Source organism: Mchenga conophoros, linkage group LG3, assembly GCF_057382185.1.
Source record: "Mchenga conophoros isolate Kocher_MC1m ecotype Shallow Benthic linkage group LG3, M_conophoros_male_GT1.1, whole genome shotgun sequence".
Classification (NCBI taxonomy): Eukaryota; Metazoa; Chordata; class Actinopteri; order Cichliformes; family Cichlidae; genus Mchenga; species Mchenga conophoros.
The window spans coordinates 75263642-75286476 of NC_140528.1; the positions used below are offsets into that span (position 1 = coordinate 75263642).

General features: G+C 42.6%; 1 protein-coding gene across 1 annotated transcript in view; it reads left to right on the top strand.

Annotated features, from left to right (window-relative positions):
- The first annotated feature begins 526 nt into the window (after positions 1 to 526).
- The window catches only part of sema4f (sema domain, immunoglobulin domain (Ig), transmembrane domain (TM) and short cytoplasmic domain, (semaphorin) 4F), a 58286-nt gene continuing 35977 nt past the window's right edge, over positions 527 to 22835 (top strand). The window contains exon 1 of the mRNA XM_085267255.1: positions 527 to 1298. Coding sequence (XP_085123381.1) covers positions 1208 to 1298 — 91 coding nt within the window. The 5' untranslated portion in view covers positions 527 to 1207. The remainder of the gene's footprint in view (positions 1299 to 22835) is intronic.

Sequence of the window (22835 nt, forward strand, 5' to 3'; positions counted from 1 at the left end):
AGTGAAATCTTAGGTGACACATTAGTTTACACAAACTACCGCAGTAGTATTGTTTGCTCAGCCTATGTGTTCCTCCAGCCTCGTAAAAGGCTTGAATAACCCGGCCACTAACCCAGGCTCTACAGCCTGTTTTCAGATGATACAGGTTGATCTCATTTCACTTTTGTGTTGCAGGAATCCTCCTGGGATTCTGTGACTATTGTAATGACACGTTTCAAGGTCTTAAAAAACACATCTCACCGAGTGACAAAGCAGCATTTCTATAATAGGATAATAATGTGGCGAAAACACCGTAATTACTCCCTGACCCAACGATGGGTCCATTCCCACGCGCGAAATGACTCCTTATAAAACACACAAAACATGTTCGGTCAGTAGATAAAGTTGACACGCTCGAGCTGTGACTCTTCTGCGAAAAGCAGGGCTACGTACGCGCACCTGTGTGCTGTGACATCACCACCTTTACCTGTAAGGCACTCGCTCTGAGCCTGCTCGGAGGGCGGGGCCGTGCGCGCTCAGCGCTTCAGAGCAGTGCATCCTCAGCCCGTCACAATTCTCCGTATCCCGGTGATCCTCTTTCCTGCGCTCGAGCTCCACCAGTACGGCGCGCTTTTCATTTATTTTAAATATACAGATCGAATATGTTTTTCTCCTCCTCTGATGAATTTACTGAGATAATGTTAAACAGAAAACGGGCGGATTTTTGTTTGTAGCCGCGGGACAGGATCGGCGACACCAGGGCACACGGAGCGGAGAGGAGAGCGATTCTACGGCTTATTATAACCATTGGACGTTATTCGACGGTACTTTGGATTACTTTGGTGCGCACTTTGTGACTGGGGTACACCACAGATAGTACTACAACAGTTTATCCGCTGTTTCCCTTCATGTCGCTTTCATTTAGTGCGTAATAAAAAGCCCTCTTTATTTTCGGTGAGCGGGCGAACACTTTGCGCTTTGTGGACGACGGGAAACCAGAAACCTGTAGCAGAATAAAAGAACAGGACGCCTTTATTTCATTTCCAAACAATCACCTGAACTTATTTTTTATCTCTAGTTTTTTCCCCCCACTGAACTGGACTCAGACAAATCCAGGATCAAGATCAAGATGCACCGCAGCTGAACCCACGAGTCCGGGAGTCCTGGTGGTGAAATCGGACTGGACAGACCTCCAACCTCCTTGGTGCTGGACAGGAACTGAATCAAGATGACTCTCAGCGGTGCGATATTAAGCCTTCTCGCGTTGCTCGTCTTTCTCTCCGCCGGATCATCGGCTGCGACTCTGAGCGCTCATAGAGGTGAGTTCAACTGCAAGGTGGAGGAAAGCAAAAAAGTCTGGGCACCAAGGTTGGAGCTCACTACTGACAGTCAAAGCTAAAGCGGGCATCAAGGCACGGCTTTTTTCACACTATAAATGTGTCAGTGTGCGAGTAAAAACGGTGCACAGCATCTTTACTGACGATCATGATAACAGATATCAAAACAAGCACACCTGAGGCTCTGGCAGCACATGCAACTTTAGAGGAGTTTGCGTGCCCGTATAGAGCTGAAACAGTGCTCCACAAACGATTAGCGATTTGGCATTTTAAAAGCAAATCAGCCTTTACCACAAGTTCAGGTGTCTTTTGTGTTAACTTCTTCTCTGCGCTGTTGTTGTTTTTTTCTTTTGTTTTACGCACACAGAGCGATGCCAAAGCTCTGCCTTCTGCCTTTATTGTTGCTTGATAAATGGTGATACTGGGGAAGCAGGCAGGTGCCAGACTTGTTCTGCTCGCAGCCAACAACAAGTGCACGGACTGGGCAGAAACGCCAGGCTGTGTGCTGGTTGATCCAGACACGTATCGGCTTTGAAATTTAAAGGGACAGTTCAGTCAAATGAGCTTTCTGCTGGAGGGATTGCTGCTTGTAGGGAATTTGTCTTTTTCGTTCGCCCTCCTCTGGAGAAGCCAGAGGTCAGAATCAGCGGCTCTGTGAGCTGGTAGTGATTCAGCATCTTCGCTGGGGGGGCCGCTTCAGCAGAGAGGATGAAGACGGGCAAACTCAGTTGGATGATCTGGGATATTACCCTGCTGCACAAGTGTAGTTTAAAAAAAAATGACTGTAAAGTAGTGGCATTTTTTTCCTTTCTTTTCAACTCTGTATAGTTGGAAATATTTGAATTGCGAGAGCAATAATGCGAGGATAAAAGAGCCAGACAGATTTTGTATAGCTATAAGTCAGAGTGAACACAAGACAAGCCCGGGCTCTCTAACAAGCTCCCTCTTTGTGCTGTGACCGTCAGGGTCAGGAGCACAGACTTGCCAGCCTTTCTGTTCTCTAAAAAGCAACTGACAGTTTAAATGAAAAAAAAAATAAAATAAAAAAAAATGAGAGGAGACATCCATCACAACAAAATAAGAAGTCACAAAGAGCCATACTGTGTCCCTCCGGAGGCCGGATTGGTGCATGTGTGTGTGTGCTTATATCTTTTATATCTTTGTCCCTGTTGAATGTTTTCTCTTTGTTTACAGGTAATAAGTGCCTTTGCTATCTTCCTCCACTCCCCTTTTCAATATTTTATGCTTGCTTAAGCTCCTTTCGTACTCTATGTAGCACATGATGGTGTTTACGCGCAGATGCAGTGAGGAGGAAAAGATTTAGAGGTTGCGTCACTCTGCCCATTGACCATTAGCTGTCTGCACTTCAGTCACCTGACTGTGTTAATGGGCTTTAGCCCTGTGCTGCACTGTGCTGCAGCGCTTATTGTGCTTTAACCCTTTGTTTTTCCAGGTGTGATCAGCCCGCATCTAAATCCGTCCTCTTGACACGTCTTTGCTGTCGATCCGGGTTCCTTTGGCGGAATGAATGGAGTGCCTGTAACTTAGCTCCCTGGCTCTGTATTATTATGCAACTGTGGCCTGTGGCCTCACAACAAATCCAGTTGCATAGCTCTGATAGAGAGTGGGGAAGAGTGGGAAACAAGCCGATATGTTGCCCCACAGAGCAATGCGTCTGGTTTTCACAATAAAGCAGTTGTAGTTTAAGAAGTGCATCAATAACTCCAGTGTCTCTTCTGTTTTTTGGGCAGATCAGAAGCTTTGGAGACGAGATGCCAAGTGCAAACACGCAGGGCTTATGTCTTCATTAAAAACAACAACATTGTTTTCGTTCAGAGAGCTGAAGTAGTTCCTGCCCTCTGGGTGTGTGTCTCTGTGCATGCTTCACTGTTTGGATGTGTGTTATGATGACAATGGGGGACTCTTATGTAAGACAGTGCTGTTGTTAAGGAGCAACTTTTCAGGTGATGTGTGTTTGTCTTGAGCTAGATTTGCACGTACAGTAACATTTTAGCATGGCATCCTCATGTCAGATGCTATTCTGCTAATAGACTGCAGATACTGACTATCATTCGAAGCCAGCAGAGAATGAATCTCAGTGATTTTGGAGTCGTGACTTTTCATATGGCGCCATCAGAAGGTCAGACGTTCCAGTATTTCAAGACTGCACTTTATGCGAACAGACAGGCAGACAGTCATGCCTCACATTATCCAACTGTCTTGTGAAAAATGTTCTTTTCTGCCTTCCTCGTTGCAGTTATGATAAATCTGTTTTTATGGCGCTTGTTGGATGTGTTTATCAGCTGGTGCTGTGGTTAATTAGACTGATGTGGGACTGTAGCAGTTCTCTGGGTAACTGTTGAGGGAAAAGTCATAAAACTGCTCGGCTGAAATTACACGCTAAATAATGAAGTCACTGGGAGAATGTCGGATTTTAATTGAAAGAAATCACAAACAAGGCCGTGTAGGTGGTCATCATTTTCACTTTCACGAACAGATTTCGATTTTTTTTCTCTACACCCACCTTTCCATTGTGTTTATGTGCATATCCGTTGTGTGCGCTCCCCCTCTGCCAGCTCCAGTTGCACTGGTCTAGCGGCACTTTTAATGCTCCTCACATGAATCTCATTAGGGTGTCGGCACACATGGGAAGGTCTCTCTCCCAGTGGTTTGGTGACTGTGTGGATCAGGGTCCGTTTACAGAGTGGGCTAGAAGAGTTTGGTCTAATTTGATGAGCTCGGTTAGTCGGATACTATGCAGGTATATAAGCGTTATGTTGCTAACAAGGCCACCCGGCGTCCACCTACTGTACCACCTGCTTGCCTCCCAAAAACTATACTTTTTCTTTGTTTATTGTAAACAGCAGCTTAACACAATCTCTTTTCAAACACTTTTCACTTCACTTGCCTTTAGTGAGCAAAGATTTACTACTCGATTGTAGTTTTTTTGTTGTTGTTCCTTGGCTGGCGCTGACTTGTATGTGGTAAACATGGTTGGTACCATCATTTAATATTAAGTGTGTTTTTGGTTGGGAGATGGATGAGTGTGTGGTCATTGAAAACTGGTGTGGTCTGTGGACCTGTTGGCAGAAGGTCAGCTTTTCGATGGATCTTGTTGATTAAAGGCTCTCCTTTCATTGTCTTTGCTCCAGTTGAACTAAACCGTGAAAGAGTTTGGATTTGAGAAAGGGGAAAAATGCAGTGCTGTGAAGGAAAGCAAAGGAAAGCAGTGCACTTTGTACCAAAATTCAAAAGGTATAATATTTATATCCTGAATAACTTGTTTTGATTATAGTTGTAAGCCAGAATTTTAAAAATGCAGTTAATTGCCAAGCTCCATGTTGTATTTTACCTTCTGTGTATGTTAATAATTTAAAACAGAACATGTGTTGAAACTCATTTCATCTGACTTGATGTGGCCATTGTGCATTCGTATGACTCACACTGTTACCAGGAAAATGATTCCAAAATTTCTCACTTGGAGGGCTTGGTAGGCTCAAAATTCTTGTTACTGCGGTATATCCATGTTAGAAACATGCCTGGGGATTAGGCCAGGAAGAGAGGAACTACTAAACTAACTGAAGCAGGCTTTGCCTGTGAGGGTACATGTGGACTACAGTAGATTATGTGTTTGTGTTGAGGATGCATTGTTAGTCTCCCACTGGGGAATGTGACGTGGTTTTGCAAAGACAAGAGAATGTCTTCTTTCTCATTCCCGTATCCCATTGTCTGTTTCTCCCTCATTCATTGTCTGCCCTTCATCCCTCTCCTTCGTGGTAGTGAAGCTGATGGGGCCTGATGCAGTTGAGTGGTACCATGGGAGTGGAGAATGGCATCAGAAATGCTTTTAGCGCTTCTCTCAGTTTGGTCTGATAAGCTCTCGCCTCGGCTATAGCTTGAGTGCAGAGGAGGGGAAAGCTGTTGCATTTTAAAGTCTGCCTTCCAGTCTCTCGTTGGCTTCATCAGAAACACCTCCTCCTGACGCAAAGCTGATTTCTTTTTTCGTTTTATGTAGCAATTTGATATTCAAATCTTAAGATCTTCTCTTTTTTCAACACGTTCGCACTCCCAAAGCGTAGCATTTTATGCCAGGTGACAAATCGTCGATATATTACGCTTCCGGGCACCCAACACGTCCCTAGGTTACGAGTAACGTAACGTTTTACTTAGTGTTTTCCAAAGCGATTTAGCATCATTAAAGTGCTGCTTAAGGTTAGGGATAAGGTTAGGGTTAGGGCTGGAATACACGGCTAGAATGTGTATTACCGCAGGAGCGTCATTCTACTGGATTTCATCTATAACCCGGCGCGTAGCATAAGAGCACGGACGGTCACCTTTCGCGTTCCTCAGGAATGCCACGGGACTTGACAAATCTTCATTATATCAAGCTTCAGGAGTCAGAACGGACTGCTTTTTCTCCCCATTTCTCCATAATTTGTTTCTTCCAGTTACTTTTCTTTTTCCTGTTATCTTCTAAATTCTCAAAAGACCTTAAGCTAACGCTAAAGCTAAGACTTAAGCTAACGCTAAAGCTAAGCCTTAAGCTAAGCTAAAGCTAGCTGACTCGCACACCTACATGGATTTTTCTATAAAGTTAGTGTAAAATATTCGTCCAAAAAATGGCAAATCAGTTGAAATGAAACCAAAATTTGCTACACATGAAGGGAAGAAAGGGAGTCAAAGAAGGGAGGAGAAGATGGATAAATTCTCATTGACTGTTAGCCACCTACAGCAAATACTCTCTCACTCCTTCTTGCTGTCGTCACTAAAGTTCATTAGCTTCTCATACGCTCTGACTTATAAAGCGTCCTCTATAAAGCCCAGACATTTCAATTCTGAGAATTACGTTAGCTGCGCTCACGCACTTGTTTGTCAATGGTCAGCCCACACAGTCGCGCCTTGACTGGACTCTGTCAGAGCAAAGGTCAAACCAAGTCAGATGTCAGAAGCCACGCACACACCCAATGTCTCTCTTTCACACACACATGCATAGTTGACACAAGCAGATTTGTAGGATTACCAAGAGGATTTAATGATTGGAATTCTTTTCACTGCCCTAATTCTGCACCCCCTTTTTTCAGTATAGCTGTCCCCGCTCAGTTTGATCGCCATTACCAGGTTAAACTACACGTCACCTGTAGGTTACTGCATAGGCGGATCGGTGGAGTTCTCCATCTTTCATTCCTTCATTCCTACCTTCTGCATTCTTCTCACTCCCTCGCTAATGGAAATCCTGCGAAAAGTGCTGTGTCATAATGTATATGCCTGCTTTCTTTTCTTTCTGTCTTTTTTTTTAAGCTGTTGAATATTCTGGAGTTAAAGTCGTGGCAGGTTTAGCAGAGAGAGCATTAGCGTGTATTACCTTCGCAGGGCTTTAGAAGAAGTGACGGCCGCATACAGCTCAAGCATATATCATCAACTCATTGGGATTCACACCCGCTTTCCTTCCTCATCTCCTGCCTCTCTAGCCCTCTGTTGCGTGAAAATCCCATCTGATAGAAAGCAATCCGAAACCAATTATAATGCACTGCGAACAGTTTTCAGCGTTTAAACTGAGAGGGTACAGTTAAGCCGTAGATTTAAAAATTTCTATCGCTTGTTCTTTTGTAAAATCTAGTTAAAAGAAGCCTTTAAAACATTTTCATCAAATCTAGGTGACCCTGTCATGCTTTGTGTTTCCTGTCTGTGAATATTGCTGACTATCATCAGTGGTACAAATCAGAAGGGATTGTTTTGGCCACCGACTCAAGGTGAAGTAAAAGGGAGCGAGAAAGGACAGTTGGATTTTCGTGTAATGAACCGAGGAAAAAATAAGGGCTGAAGAGCATGAAAAACAAAGAGGAGGTGAAGGTGGAAAGAGGTCAGAACATTTAAAGTGGGTCTGAGTAGCTCGTGGAAAAGAGACAGAAACTAATAGATATTGATGAAATGAAGCAAAGACAGATTAATTGATCTGTCTGATTCGGGACAAACCAACCAGACAGCGAGGACATAACGGGTGTCACAGGATTTGAGGCAAGGTCAGAGGTCGTGCAGGGTGACCTTGCTCAGGTTCAGACACTGCATCCACTTAACCTGTTAGCATCTCTGCGACCACACGCGCTCTGCTGCAGTCGTAATGAGAGGATCCTCAGAGATTTGGCGGCTGTTTACTCAAACTGATTGGAAGTCCTGAACCAACAAAAGTCATTGGTCAACTGATCCGTCAGTCCGCCGGCTCGTCTTTCTCTGTTTCGGGGTGTTTCAGGTCAGTGCGTGCTTCCATTAGTGGATGGAATGTGAAGGCACGCTCCATTTATTTGCCTCTCACACACTTTTTGGTAATTGATTCATGATTGGATGAGTGATTGGATAAGCTTCTTATGTGCTGAAGTCAAATGGCCTTATTGTGTCTGTGTGTGTGTGTGTGTGTCTGTGTGTTTGCTGTGTTGTTCTGTGTCAGCACTAAGGCAAAAGGTGGGAGTTTATTAGGATGAGGAAGGAAAGGCACACAGACACATCTCTCTCTTTCTTTCCTCTCATGAGCACAATACTTCACTTCCTTGAGCCTTTTCCTGCTTCCCATACTCACACACGCACGCTCGCGTCATCTCGCCAGGTTTGTTTCGGGGCTTTCGATGCCCGCATGCCACCTGCGACTTTGTTTGCGAAGCCAAAATCAAATAAAACGCCACATGAACACCATGTTCTTCTCATAGTGTTTGTCAGAAGTTGGGCTAAAAGGTGGACATGTTAAACTCCCCACATCAGCGCTGCAGTGAACAGTCAGCTTTTTCCACTTTTGTGCCTGTTGGCATTTTTTACTCTCGGTGACAGCTGGAAGCTGGAAAAAGCCATCGTGTGCGGACTGCTGAGTTTGAGCACAGAAGAAATGTTTAGTAAATACTGCTTTCTCCTGGCACCGATGCTTCTGCTTGTATTCTGTCAGACTTAAAAAACAATTAAGTAGTTATGGCACAAAGTGACATCCCTCAGATTATTAAGTAGAATATTAATTTGTTAATGGGGCTTTATGTCTGTGTGGGCAGACAAGCTTTTATCATTAATAAGTTACTCCTCTGAAAAATTAATAAATTAGCGAGTGAGTCTCTCACCCTGTGGATGAACTCCAACTCCAACAATCTGGGACAGACTCTGGTGATGTTAGTGCTTGTTCTGCTCTGGTGAAAAACGACACCAATGAACCAGCTCTCCACCTGCTGCAGGTTCTGGTTAGATCAACCCTCCAGTTTGCTGTGGATCTCCAGAGCAGAAAGTCTAACATCGCCAGCTGCTGTCCAAGACGGAAAAGATGGGATCGGATCCCGGCTAAACATGAGCTGGGAAGGGCTGTCAAAATAAGAGTGAGAGGATTGTGCATGTGTAATTCGATCGCAGGATGACTTTGTTCTCTCAGACTAACACAAAAAATAAAATGCTGAACGTGAATTTCTCTCTGTTCTTAACACAGTTAGTACACACTGGTGGCCCACCCATGCAATGTCTATGTGTGGGAGACACTGCAGAGGGAAATATACAGGCCTATATGGGTAGACCCTTTCAGACTTTCCCTTACCTTTTTCACACCTATTGATTTACTATTGTTATAAATGAGATGATAAACATGAACAGGGAACAGAGTTCACAGTTACAGTCCAGTTGCGATTGGTCAGTCCAGGCTGCTTGTGTGGGCTTCTTTCTCATACCACTTTGCAAATGCAAACGCAGGTTGTTGATAGTGAATACAACATTAAGGAAGTGGAACACCTCAGCTCAGTAATCTTTTGCTTTTCAGTAACAGACATCTCTCAAATCCATCTCCCATGCAAACACGGTGATGCAGCAGCATGATATTAGTCTCGCAGCAGAAGTTATGTGATTGTGCGAGCCTCGTGCAGTAGTGTGAACCCAGTTTAAGTCGGATCTGCAGGTACCAGAAATTGGTCTGTAAATTCATGTCTTAAAGGGCAGTTTAGGTCTACTGGGAAGCCAAGCTACATACTCAGTGATAAAGGTCTGACAGTGCGTACTAGTTTAGTATCTAACCTGCTGCTCCTGTTTTCCAGAGGATTGCTTTACAAATATTTACAATGTTCATCATGTGCTTAATTGTTTTATATTCCTTTTATATTCCAAACAGCACAGCGCAGAGCTTAACAGCAGAGCAGGCTTCCATTCCCCTGCTAAGTAATGTCATAAATGTGACTCAAATATTCTCTAAAGTTCCAAATTATAATCACAATCTGTGTGAACAAGCTTTATAGTTGCCACGTGAGAAGAGTAAACAAATACACACAGTCTATTGGGCTCAGGAAGAAGAACCGGAGCAACAGGTTGAACTCGAGACACTTCATTGCAACCAGTTCTCAGATCCTAAGCATGGATGGTATTTTACACGTAATTTACAGTTCAGTGAAGATTAGGAAAAACACTCTTTGGTCTCTCTCTCTCTCTCACACACACCACGGGGCGTTTGGCGGGTCATGCGGAGAAGGTTACTGCTCCTGCTATGATCAAGGTAACACACCAAGTCATAAAGTCAGAGCAGCGACTCCCGTCTGGCACACACACACTCGTAGCCTTCAAAGAGAAGCTGAGTAACAGGCGTTCTAAATAAAAAGCGATAAGGCTGTCTCAGGCTGCTGTGTGTATCTGTGTGTGTGTGTGTAATAAACCGAGATATCTATTTCCTTTCTGTGAGTTAGGCTTGGGCTCCCTTTGGCAGACTAGCAAATTAAAGCACCTCTCTGCACTTCTTCTCTCTCATTCCTTTTGTGCATGTGTTTATATGCATGCGAGTGTGTGTGTGTGTCTTTTGGCAGCCTTGGTTGGCACACAACCATGAGGTCCATTTCATCTGCACACACACTCACTTACTCGCACAAAGATTGCTTGACAGTAAGGGCTACCCTGCTGTGCTACTTTGTGTTCATTGATTGATAGTGCCTTCCGCTGTGGGGAGTTTCTTTGGTATTATTTTATGTATGTGCGTGTGTGTTTGTGTGTGTGTTGGTCAGTTTCGAACAGACGTATCGACGTAGTCTTGCTTCCTCTCTCTGATTTGTTGAGCTCCAGTTTGATTTTCATTCTTTTTATCAGCCCTTCTTCCTCTTTGGTATATTGACCTTCTGTCTCATTTGTTTTTTTTTTATTTTGGTGTGTGTGTGTGAAAGGGAACTCCTGGCAGTTTTCCTTTCTGTTTGCTTCAGCCTGTTTCCTGCCATTTATGTTTCCCAGTGTTGCACTGCTTTCCTTAACAGCACACACACACACACACACACACACACACACACACACACACACACACACACACACACACACACACACACACACACACACACACACACATCTAAGTTTTTAGCACACACTGATATGAGTGTTATGTAAACATGTATGTCTGATGTCCCTTAAAAAGCCTTAAAAGTCACCAGGATTTGCTAGCAGTTTCAGTGTGTGTGTGTATATATATATATATGTCTGTGTGTGTGTGTGTGTGTACAAACTGCTCATTAAATCCCCCCTCCCTCCCCAAACCACAGCCTCTCCTCTTTTCCTCCTGCGTCCCATATACCTCCCCCTGCTCTCCCTCCTCTGTTCTCTTTTTTGTGGTTTGTTTTAATTGGAATCTGAGGTGGTAATTACAAGGAAGGCGGTAGAGGAGGAGGAAGAAGGAAGCAGGGTCGGGGAGGGGCGGTTAAGAAAGAGGGACAATGAGGAGTAGGAGGTAAGGAAAGGCTCTGTATGAAAGAGGTGAGACTGGAGACAACGTTCAAGAGAAGTAGTTGTTGAGAACGGAGTGCTCGGTGTACTCTCAGATGACCGGGGGATTGTAAGGAGCTGCTTGTGCTTTAGTTGTCTCGCAGACTCAGGTAGTGTGGGGCCCAGTGCTTACACAGTTACTGCCTTCATATTCACAAGTATCCACCAGAAGGGGCCCTGCTACTCCCCAACACTAAAGATCATAGCACTCAGCTCATTAGACATCCTTAAACACTGATCCACATGTGTACTCATAATGTTTGCACTAAGATTTAACATTAGCTAACTCAGCTAAAGACCTATGTGAACTGAACACAAGCTTGTGAGTTAGGAATGTTCTTAAAAGACCCTACAAAACTCATTGTCACTGGTTTGCCTTTTTGAGCAACTCTCAGTCGTAATATAACAACAAAACTAATTTCTGCTCAATTCAATTTCAATTCAGTGTTATTTATAAAGCGCCAAATCACAACAACAGTCACCTCAAGGAGGTATGTATTATAAGGTAAAGGCGCTATGATATTACAGAGAAAACTCCAACAATCAGACGACCCCCTACGAACAAGCATTTGGCAACAGTGGGAACGAAAAACTCCCTTTTAACATGAAGAAACCTCCAGCAGAGCCAGGGAGGGGCCACCATCTGCCGTGAGTCGTTGGGGTGTGGGGGTAGGGACAGAGGACAAACTAATGATTAATTGTAGAGTGACGTGTAAACACATAGAGCGTGAAAAGAGGTGAATGAAGATAAACACTCAGTGCATGATGGGAAGTCCCCAGCAGCCTAGGTCTATTGCAGTGTAACTAATGGAGAGTGTTGCTGCAGTATTTTGGATCAACTGAAGGTTTTTCTGGGAATTTTTTTGGACATCCTGATAATAATAAGTTATAATAGTTGAACCTAGAAGTAGCAAATGTATTAACTTATTTTTCAGCTTCACTCTGAGACAGGATGTTTTTAATTTTAGAGATACTGTGAAAATGCGGGTAACAACTCCAAGATTCCTCACAGTTTCACTGGAGGCCTAGATTAGGCCATCCAGAGTAAGCATCTGGTTCAACAGCGTGTTTCTAAGAGTTTTAGGGCCGCGCACAATAACCTCAGTTTTATCAGTCTTCAGTGATGCACAAGGCTCGAGGCGCTTCTAAACAGTAAACTTTTGAGCATGTAATTCACTACCAATGTCTGACGCACATCCCCAATCAGGATGGCACCAAACACAGTAAACCTAAGCAACAAAGCTGCGCTTCAGTAGAAGGTTAGCAGTTTCCAGCTAAAGCACGCTGATTAAAAAGGGTTTGCTCAGCGTTTGTAGAAGCATTGGTTTTATTTCAAATTACTTAATAACCGTCAGCCAAGAGAACATGATGAGGTCTGGCAGGAAGTGGTGTGCGCCCTCTGAGCTGAGCTCAGGCATCAGGTGTAGCCAATCAGCGATCAAGCCCAGGCCACACTGGAGAGAAAGGGTTGTCGAGGAGCATAACAGTGATGCAGATAAATGAGTGAGGATAGTTTGGTCTTTTTCCAAGACTGTTATGTTATGCATATTCTTGGTATCTCATTGAATCAGCTGATCGTTGAATCAGCTGGGTTACAATCTTCACATCTCATCCAGTCTTACTCAGTTTATATTTGGTCCACTTTAGGATGCGCTCCTATATTATATTACGGTCAAATATTTTTTTTCGAAAAAACATTTTTAGTGTAAATATTCAAAAGAGAATTCATGCGATTTTTATTTCATGTCGAACGGAGCGTCTGACCATGCGCCTCGTGGAGAAGAGCTGACAGCTAAAAGAGCTCCTTCGCATCCTTCGCATCTGGGTGCAGATCTATTTCGGGGAACAATCCAACCACTCGTGGCTAAAGCTCTGCATCCACATCTCTGTGGAGAAGCAGGAGCCATTGCTCCACAAAAAGCCCTAATGAAGATGTAAAGTCCTCTTTGTCATATGTTCACATGTCAGGGCAGCTACTGCAGCCAGTTCACAGTGAAACAAGATATTGGCAACATTTACAGACTAGTGTAAACAGGCAAGCCAAAAAAATCCCATTAGAGCACTAAGGTTTTTCTGTGTGACTGTAGCAGTATGTGTACACACACATGTAACCACTATAACACACATCTCTCTGAGGCCCTCGTGCTATTAAAATCAAGTTCTCACAACTGTTTTGTCCTGTTTCTTTGTCTTTCCATTTTCTCAAAGCACACTCTGGCTTCTTTATTTCTTGGAGCTTTAAGCGTGTCGCCCATGTTTCCCTTTGCTGGATTCATGAAAAACTTTTGTTTAACCACGTGTGTGAGCCCCTCCCTCCCTCTCTCTCTTTGTATGTGTTTTTCTTGGTGCAAGGTAGAAATGCTGAAGGCCTCAGCATTTTGCTTTCCTGCAGGGAGTAACCTGCGTTAAATGAGATACAGTAGCTGCCCCTCCTCTCCTGCTGTCTGGGACACACACACACACACACTCACATTGCACACAACATTGTTGAAAGCCAGCCGTGCTGTAAGGATACATTAATGCTGATCCACATTATCATAATTGAGGTGTCTGCTGAGCCTGTTTGTGTAGTTTGTGTGTGTGGTGGGGTCCGGGGGGAATATAGAAAGAGAGAGGGTCTTTAGTGCCAGACAGACACCATACTTTCATCTTTTAGCTTAACATTACAATAGACGACAGGCTCTTCCAAAAAATGTATGTGTGTGTGAGTAATATCACTCATGCTGGAAAAGCCTCATATAAGCCATATCACACTGATCTAGAAAGCATGCTGGCATTGCAGAGCACTGCATAGGGGCATATAAACATAGGTGATGGCATCACAGTAAGCGCACTTTATCCGGGCCTTTGTTTTGATGAAGTGAGCACAGATTAAAACTCAGATAGTCCCCACACAAAGACAGTAACGCCATTGTTTGCTCAAAATGTTCAATATTTAACCTGCTTTAAGTTTTAATGTAGTGAATCTGTTGAGACAGCACCACACAACCTCCATTATGAAACAGCGGGCTACCGACCTGATCATGATTTAAAGTTTTAATTAAAAGTTTTCGATGACATCACACCTCGGCGTGTGCAGTCAGATGGCGGCACGACATCGCAGCGGCCTCCGTCTCGGCAGATCTCATCAGCTTAAGTGCTTTTATGTAACGGCTTCCTTGCCCACGTGGAACAGAATAGAAATGAGAGCGAGAGAACTGATTAGATTAATGACATTGCTGCTCGATGTGGCGCAGAGACCTAACAAATGCATGCACGTGAAAGCTGCTAGCACAATTACAAAAAAATGGCCAAAATAAAGAAAATTGAATTTGATAATCTGTTAGATGGACTTGCCAACCTTGATGTCATCTGCAGGTTTGTTGAGTCGTTATTTGAAGCAGGACCTTTTGGCCGTTACCTCCATCCATCCATTCATCCATCCATCCATCCATCCGTCCGTCCGTCCGTCCATCCGTCCGTCCGTCCGTCCGTCCATCCGTCCATTCATTCATTCATCCATCCATCCATCCATCCATCCATCTGTCATCCATCCATCCATCCATCCATCCATCCATCCATCCATCCGTCCATCTGTCATCCATCCATCCATCCATCCATCCATCCATCCATCCATCTGTCATCCATCCATCCATCCATCCAGTCATCCATCCATCCATCCATCCATCCATCCATCCATCCATCCATCCATCCGTCCATCTGTCATCCATCCATCCATCCATCCATCCATCCATCCGTCCGTCCGTCCGTCCGTCCGTCCATCCATCCATCCGTCCGTCCGTCCATCCATCCATCCATCCATCCATCCATCCATCCATCCGTCCATTCATTCATCCATCCATCCATCCATCCATCCATCCATCCATCCATCCATCCATCTGTCCAGCCATCCATCTGTCCATCCATCCATCCGTCCATTCCGTTCAATTTTTTTAGCCACTCATTCAATATATATAATACTTCCTAGAGTCAAATGTTACAATAAAAATATGACCATCATACTGTAATAAACGGGTCTTAAAACCTGCGATTGAAACCATCGACTGTTTCCGTGGTCATAAATTAAGGGAAAAATATAGAGAAGCAGAGAATTTTTCCATTGTTTTCCATACAAGCAGACTTGTTATTGCAGTTGGAGGAGTTGCCCCCTGCTGGCTTCTAGTGCATGAAGTCCACAATGTTTCTAACTTTGGTTTTGACTTTGGTGTGTCTGCCTGGATTATTAGGTGGCCAAACTAAACATTTTAAGACCTCACATTGAACTTTGGAAGGGATAATGCTCTGCTCTTTTATATAACTCGATTATGTCATTGACAAGGAGGGCAATCAAGAAATTAAAAGTATAACCTGCTTTTTCTGCACCAGTTTAAATATTTTCTTATGCCTCTGTAATTACCTTTTAGTAGATGAACGAGTAGAGGACAGCTTTATCTTCTTGTTCACTGTTTACTGACCTCACATACTGAGACCTTTGTCGTCTTTACGCAAGCACAACGTAAAGGTAAACGAATGCAGGGGAAATCTGTTAATGAGACTGTCTGTGTGCTAATGTGTGAGGACTGGTTAGTGCACTAATAGGGAATTTAAAGCAAACACTGTAACCATAGACTCAGAGGTGAAGTGGACTTATCCCACCAAACATATGGGTCAGGTCAAAGCCTTTATGTGTATGTGTGTGTGTTTGTGCTTAAGAGGGAATTTAGGGCTAATAAGCTTGTGGTTTGGTATCTAAGGTGAATCACTTTGATAATTAATTGCAAGGCTTAAGTGTTTTCGTGCTTATGTTGATTACATTATGCAGCTCCTAGTTGCTTTGTGCAAGATTGGCAGGATGTTAAGGCACTACTTACGATTATCTCATCACACCCATGTGTGTCCTGTTGTCATGGAAGAACACAGAAGGCTTTGTTTTGGCAGGACCGGCAGTGCTTATAAGCTGAGTCTATGGTAGAACAGGTGACCTATTTACACATATGTGGCCGGAGCTGCTAAAATCAGACGTTATAAGAGTATTTGTGTTATTTGCCTCATGATTTCAGTGTCCAGTGAGTGATTAACGCCATTAATGGCTTATTCACAAACCCAGGAAACCATTACGTACCTACCTGTGTCAACAGTCTTCTCGGTACTAAATAATGACTGCGCCATGCACCGTACTGTGCTGCGTAACAGGATTTTGCAAGCTCCATAACATCCCATTACTTTGCACAGATACCAGCAGTGCAGCAGTGTTGCACATGCTACGCTTCGACAGATAGAAAGGATTTGTGAATGTAGAAGCCAAGTTAGCAGAGATCAGTCTTTGCCTGTGAAGAAAATCATGTGGATATAATAATAAAACTAGAGGAATATTATGGAGAAACTATGATTTTTGTAATGAGCTCATGAGTTGTTTTATGGGCTTACTGCTCTTAAATAGTTACAGTTCATTACAAAGTAAAGAATTACATGCAAATTACACGCACTCAGACTCGGATAAATCTTTGTGGGGGACTTTGTCAGTGTGAGACACAGAAAAACTCTAGTTCAAATTCCAAGTAACACTCTGGGAAACTCGTACATTCATGCACAACACGCTTTCCCATCATTTGGATGTAGTAATTCAATTTTTCCCAAGTTTGCATTTTTTTTTGTCCATATGGGTGCATGTTTGTTGTGTCAAGTAAATGCATCGTCAGCTGACTTCACGCCAGCTCATGAGTCACCTGTATTGCACAAACACCCTTACAAAATACACACATACTTTCAGCTTTGGTTTTAACAGCTGAACATGAAGAGCAGGGCATGAAAAGAGTAGGAGGAGTCCCATTTAATAAGCATAATAAATGTCACTTACAGTTCTATTTGTAGTGAGAAGAGTTAAAGATGTGAACTAACATGGCAAGTGAAGGTTGACCGAGGACGTGTCAGGCCAGTTAGTAGCTTAGCAGGCATGTTTTGTACGTGGACATGGATATAATTGTTTTCAGCATAAGAACTGGAGCAAGACAAAACTACTCTTTTAAAGTAGATCACTTTAAAGCGTTAGGAAAATGAGTCCAGCTCCTTTCCCTTTAAGTGCTGGTTCTGTTTGTGTAGTATACACGTTCTAAGTCACGTTGAACACCATGGGCGTGTTTAGCTTTGTCAGCTGGACTGGTTTACATTATGAACGAGTTGGGAATTTGCATGTCATCATTGTTGTGTTTCAAACAGAGCTGCCCTCTGAGATGCCGGGAAAGACGGCATATTCTTTTAACTATAAGATATTTATAGCTTCAGATGTTAAAGTTAGGTTGCTTTTTAAAGCTAAACTCTGTGCCTTTGCAGCAATAATAGGTAACAGAAAATGCTGCTTACTGTCAGGTTTTGTGCATCTAAACTGTACTTGTAATGTAAAAATGACCCAGTGGCATAAAGTGTCTGTTATACAAAGGACTGGAATCATGATGCAAAGAAACAATTATTTCTTTCTATTGTTACTGTTCACTTTAGTACAACAAATTTGCAACAAGAGCAGAAAATGTGTATTTTTCTCTGCAGCAAGTTGTTTTTTTTTAACAGGCTTATTTGCATTGTCAGCCAGAAAGACAGAATCTGCCTGACAAGTGAATTGACACCACAGTTCAACCACAACAGCCAGAAACATTCAGACAATGTAATGTTGCTATATTTTATCAAGAAACAAGTCAGAGGTTTCAGCTGTGTGAGCTCACTTTCGACATGCCTGAATTGGTTGGTGAAGTGGGTATTTGTGTATATGCCTGCATAAGAATCATACTTGCTCTATATTAAATATAGAGAATTTGTTGCATGCTACTGTGCAATGAGCTAAGAGCCCTAAGAATGGACACCTGAATGCATTTAACCCTGACCTTTTTCTGTATATGTGGTATGCATCATGCATTTCCCCCCTCTGAATCGACACAATAATCAATGCTCATGTGTTTTTTGTATATATCTTTTGTCTTTCTGCTTCTTCTTATCGGTGCATACGTGTGTATGGATGTGGGCTAGCTCATTGCTTGTACCTAAGCCAGCTGACTCATTGCAGACCGTTCAGTGCTCCATTGCTGGACTTTAAGCCATCAAACACTGATAAACATGTCAAAAATTTGCACAGCTAATGTTATGAAAATAAATAAGAGAGGAACACAGCCACACACATGCTTCATGTCAGACGCATGCAACTAACACACATCCTTATTAGAGCATAAGGCCCAGAATATTTATAGGTGTCAAAACAATGTCATCAATTTCCACTTTTTAAAAATACAGTTTGCACACATGCACATGCTGATTAGCAGGTTCCAGGGCAGCTAAAAGCCATTACACAGACAAAGATTTCCTTGTTAGGTCAAACACACAAACACACACTCACACACATACAGAGCGATCGTAGCATTTGCCAGGAATGAGCTAAGGTTCATTAATCTTGCTTGTCCTGGAGCAAACTGACCAAATTTAACCTCTCTCTCTCTTTCACACACACACATGGAGAATATTCATGTATTTACACTTGCAAACATGCTGCTTATGCAGTTTATGTAGACTTGCATGTGCACAAACACACACGTGCACACAAGCTGACAGACAGTCGCACCACTTTGAAGACCTTTTTTAAATTTTATTTTTCACATTGTTTCCTTCTTCCCTTTGTGTAAAGCTCCTCCCTCCAGGTGTGCACATACAGGTGCAACCACACGAATGCATGCCTGCATGTGCGGTAAATGAATTGACCGAGACTGGGTGGTGCAGCTCCATTGTTTGTTTGTTTTTTGTTCTTTTAGGTCACACACAATCTGTGAATGTTGTTGTCTTATGTAGTGTTTGCACTGCTCAAACAGAAGTCCCCAAAAAACTCCAAATCAAACCTTACAAGTGATTGTTTTGGCGGTAAACAAGGATTTGACAGTGTGAAGCCGCTGCAGTGAAAAAAGCGGATTTGAGGCCTTTTGGTGATTATGAAAGCAGGGGGTATATACGGTTAAAATAGATCCATCTTGTTGTCACTGCTGTTCAAAAATCTTTTCTTTGAACTGCAAACCAATATTCTGCTGTACTTTTAAAATCGGTTGGTGTTACATTACTACTGAGGTTTTAATATTTCAGTGATGCTTAAAACAACATTATGCAACTGTTTTCTTTTTCAAATAACAGCATCAAAATAATTTAAACGTCCAAGAATATCTTTCTGAATGTCTTTTCTGGGAAAAACGTGTACATGTTACAGCTCTGTTATATATATAAAATTAGGTAATAATGCATCTCAGTATAAGGCTATTATCATGAAATAGAAATAATAACATTAGCATATGAAATCGAAGAGGACCAAGTGACCAAGCAATAGGCTAGACTCAGTAAATCTTACTAGCTTTTAGCTGTTGGTTAGAGCTTTGCAAAACAGATGCTTGGTTAACCCTCATAGCGTTGGACAACCTAATGATATGATCTGACTTGTTTTGTCTGCTAATATTAAACTTGCTTGATTTTGGTCTATAGCAGCAAAGCTGGCAGCCTGCTATTTGTTATCACAAACCAACTGAATCTATTTTGACAGAAGATTAGAAGCTAACCTTCTAGCTTGCGGCCTAGCTAGACGAGGTCATTCAGCTATGAAGATGGCTAGCTTTACTTAGCCAAATCTGCTTTGCTTAACTGCTATTAATGCTTACAACAATACATACAGTACAAAAATGTCTTCTACCATACGTAGCATTAGATTTGTATTGTAAAAATGTGTATTTCATTACATTTTCTGACCTTGAATCAATATCTTACATTTTCATTATATAGGCCTAAATACAGTGTAAATTAGTTGGACACAACATGCTCGTTGTTAAAATTGCTCGTTTTGTTTGAGATGTTGATATTCAAATGTGATATTGCACTTGTTGCATGGGGAATTGCACTGGTGCCGTAATCCAGGCAGTATGTAATGTCTCATTATCCTATCCTTACAATGTATGGCTTCAGAGGACCATAAGTTCACCACATGTTGCAGTTCCTTTGAATTTTGTTTTTGGCAGAGGAATTACCTGTGGGTTAGTTTAATCTGTAATAATGAACAATTCAATAACTAGATTTTGATATGGGCTCAAAATAAGCAGCAGTATTGTATTCTGTGCATTGGAATACACAACAAGGATGAAAGGAATCCTTATGGAAGAATTAGAACTATATCATCCAGGAGTGTGGGCATGGTGTAAAAAGGATGAAGTGAGGTGTTTCTAGGATTAGTGTCCTGTATGAGAGAGGATAAAAAGGGAGAAAAAACTGGAGAGAGGACAGACGGGCAGGAAATGAAAGTAAGAACGAGAGAAAGGGAGGATAGTATTTTTTAAGTAAAATTTGGATCAAGTCAGTGGAATAGATGATCCCTCTATCTCTGGGCACAACCAGAGATAGAGGGATCAGAGTGAGAGAAAAAATAGGAGGAGAGATAGCGAAGCTACAAGGAAATTTTCTCATCACTGGGAGAAAATGAAAGTGGATGGAAGGAGAGGAGAAAGATGAGAAACAAGGGCAGGAAGTCAAGACGAGCTGTCATGTCCTGTAGACTGATGGCAGCCTGAGAGGAGGAGAGATAAAAGGAGGAGTTTTTTCCTTTCCCTGTCTGTCTCTCTATATCACACTGTGTAACCCGCTCTGTCTCTCCCTTTGGGTTTAATCAGGCGGACAGTTGGTCCGAGCCGATCCGGGGGGGAGATTTATCATCACCGGGCATTAATCTGTGTGACAGGGGCTTATTAGATGAGAGCGACCACCCCTGCTGGCTTACACAGTGGATGGAGCCGGCCCTGACAGAGTGAGGTGGCCGAGGGGAAAGTCACACTGTGGGGAAGCCAAAAAAACCCCCTCCCCCCAAAGAGACGGTGATTTAACCTTAAGAAAGCGGGGAGGGATTTATTTTGGTTTGCTCTGATGAGAGGAACTGCTGTCTCTGTTTGGAAGGTCAGCATCAGTTATATGTGCACTGGAAGCTGGTGCTGTCCAATTCCATTTTTACTGCCGTGTGTGTGCGTGCATGAATGACACAGAAACACACACGTAGTGCATGCTCTGTATGTGGATTGTACCAAACACATATTGTTGTGTGTGTGTTTGTTTGCACACACTGTCCTTGTACACGAATGACTGATCTTTAGTGCTGATTACATAATGACACAGCAGCTCTCCAGAGTGTGTGTTTTCTGAGCAGCACAGGGTCTCCTCAGGCAAAAGCAAAAGTTATGAGACTTATCCTTTCAATACTTTATACAGTCCTGGCAGCTTCTTCATCTTTTTTACCGACCTGCAATTTAGTGAGTCTCTTTAACTCATCTGGAGTTTTAGTGGTAGGGTTTTTGTCATTTGGGCAAAAAGCAGCTGAAAAGAACATATATCACCTGTGTGGTGATACTACACTGTGCTGACTCACAGTCCTTTGAGCTAACAAAGAGGTGCAGACTCATCAGACCAAAGACAAGATTAGCAGATCATTAATATACTTTAATAGATTTTGAAGGAGCTTATTTAATATTTTGAGGATTTAACTGTGTCTGCTTCAAGTACACAACATTGTTTCCAAAAGAAATGCCACTAAATAAAAAAAAAAGATTGCACACGGTTTGTACTTGAACCGTTTGAGAGTGTCAAAGCTATTTTGATAAATAATAGTTGCTTTGCACCAAAAACACTGAGCCTCATGAGCATTAGGTACTGTTTTATTAAAAAAAGTCACATCAATTGCAAGCGGGCAGAATTAGAGTATAAGCAGAGCCTTTTTACCCTCTGAGGTCAAAGTCATCATATGTGCTAAGCCTAACCTTAATCCTACCCAGCACTTTGGGACAGCAGCACCAACCATTGCTTGCAAATAAAGTAAAACAAGTACCTGAATCCCAAATATCTATTCACACTGAAGCCAACATTTTTAAATTTTGTGTTGTTGTGTTGTAAATGTAAATGTCCAAAGTTATAACAAATCTTAAATGTCCAAATCCGAGCATCTGAGTAGAGGTCATTGAGGTGAATGGCTTAAAAAAATAGGTCCTGCAATATGTTTTATGGCGGGCTGTTAGGAGGAAGCACAGTGAGGATGTTGGCACTGTAAAAGCAGCATTCCAGGAAAAGGCTCAAGCGAATGCACCTACCGTCTCCAGCTGCCTGTACATTGCGACTGTATCCAGAAAATATCTGTCTCCTTCTTTCTCTTCCTTCCTCATCTTGTTTCTTGGCACTACGAAAAGCTGGCATGTTGTGGCTGATGATTGACCCCCCTCCAACCTGACCCAATTTTAGTCTTTCACAGCATACGTGCACGCGGATACACGCGCATGCTTTAGTGGAGTTGTAGAACAGGTCCTGCATATTTGTGTGACTGGCAGGAAAGAGTGTGGGGGCGGATAGTACCTGGGGATATGGGTTCTCCATAATAGCCTGAAGCCAAGTGTACAGTGCAGCATATATGTACGTGTTCTCTTTGTGATCATGCTTGTGTCTATGTTTCTTTTGTGTTTGTTTTGACTATAAAATGGTCTAAAAATGGTTTAAAAAAGTGTGATTTTAAAAATACATATTTTCATTGTAAACTCTCGCATTCGTAGCTTGTTTATACTACATTTTTTCTTTTACACACTCACGCTCTCTTTGCCCGGTAGATTTTGACTGTATATTTGTGTAACCTGCTAGCGGTTCGCATCTTCTTACAACACAAAACACTTCCTGCTTCCTGTTTCCAGTCGGTGAAATGTACTTTGGATCCAGTTAATTTCAAGAGAAGCTAAGAGAGTAATCAGACCTGTTTTCTAGTCATTGTCC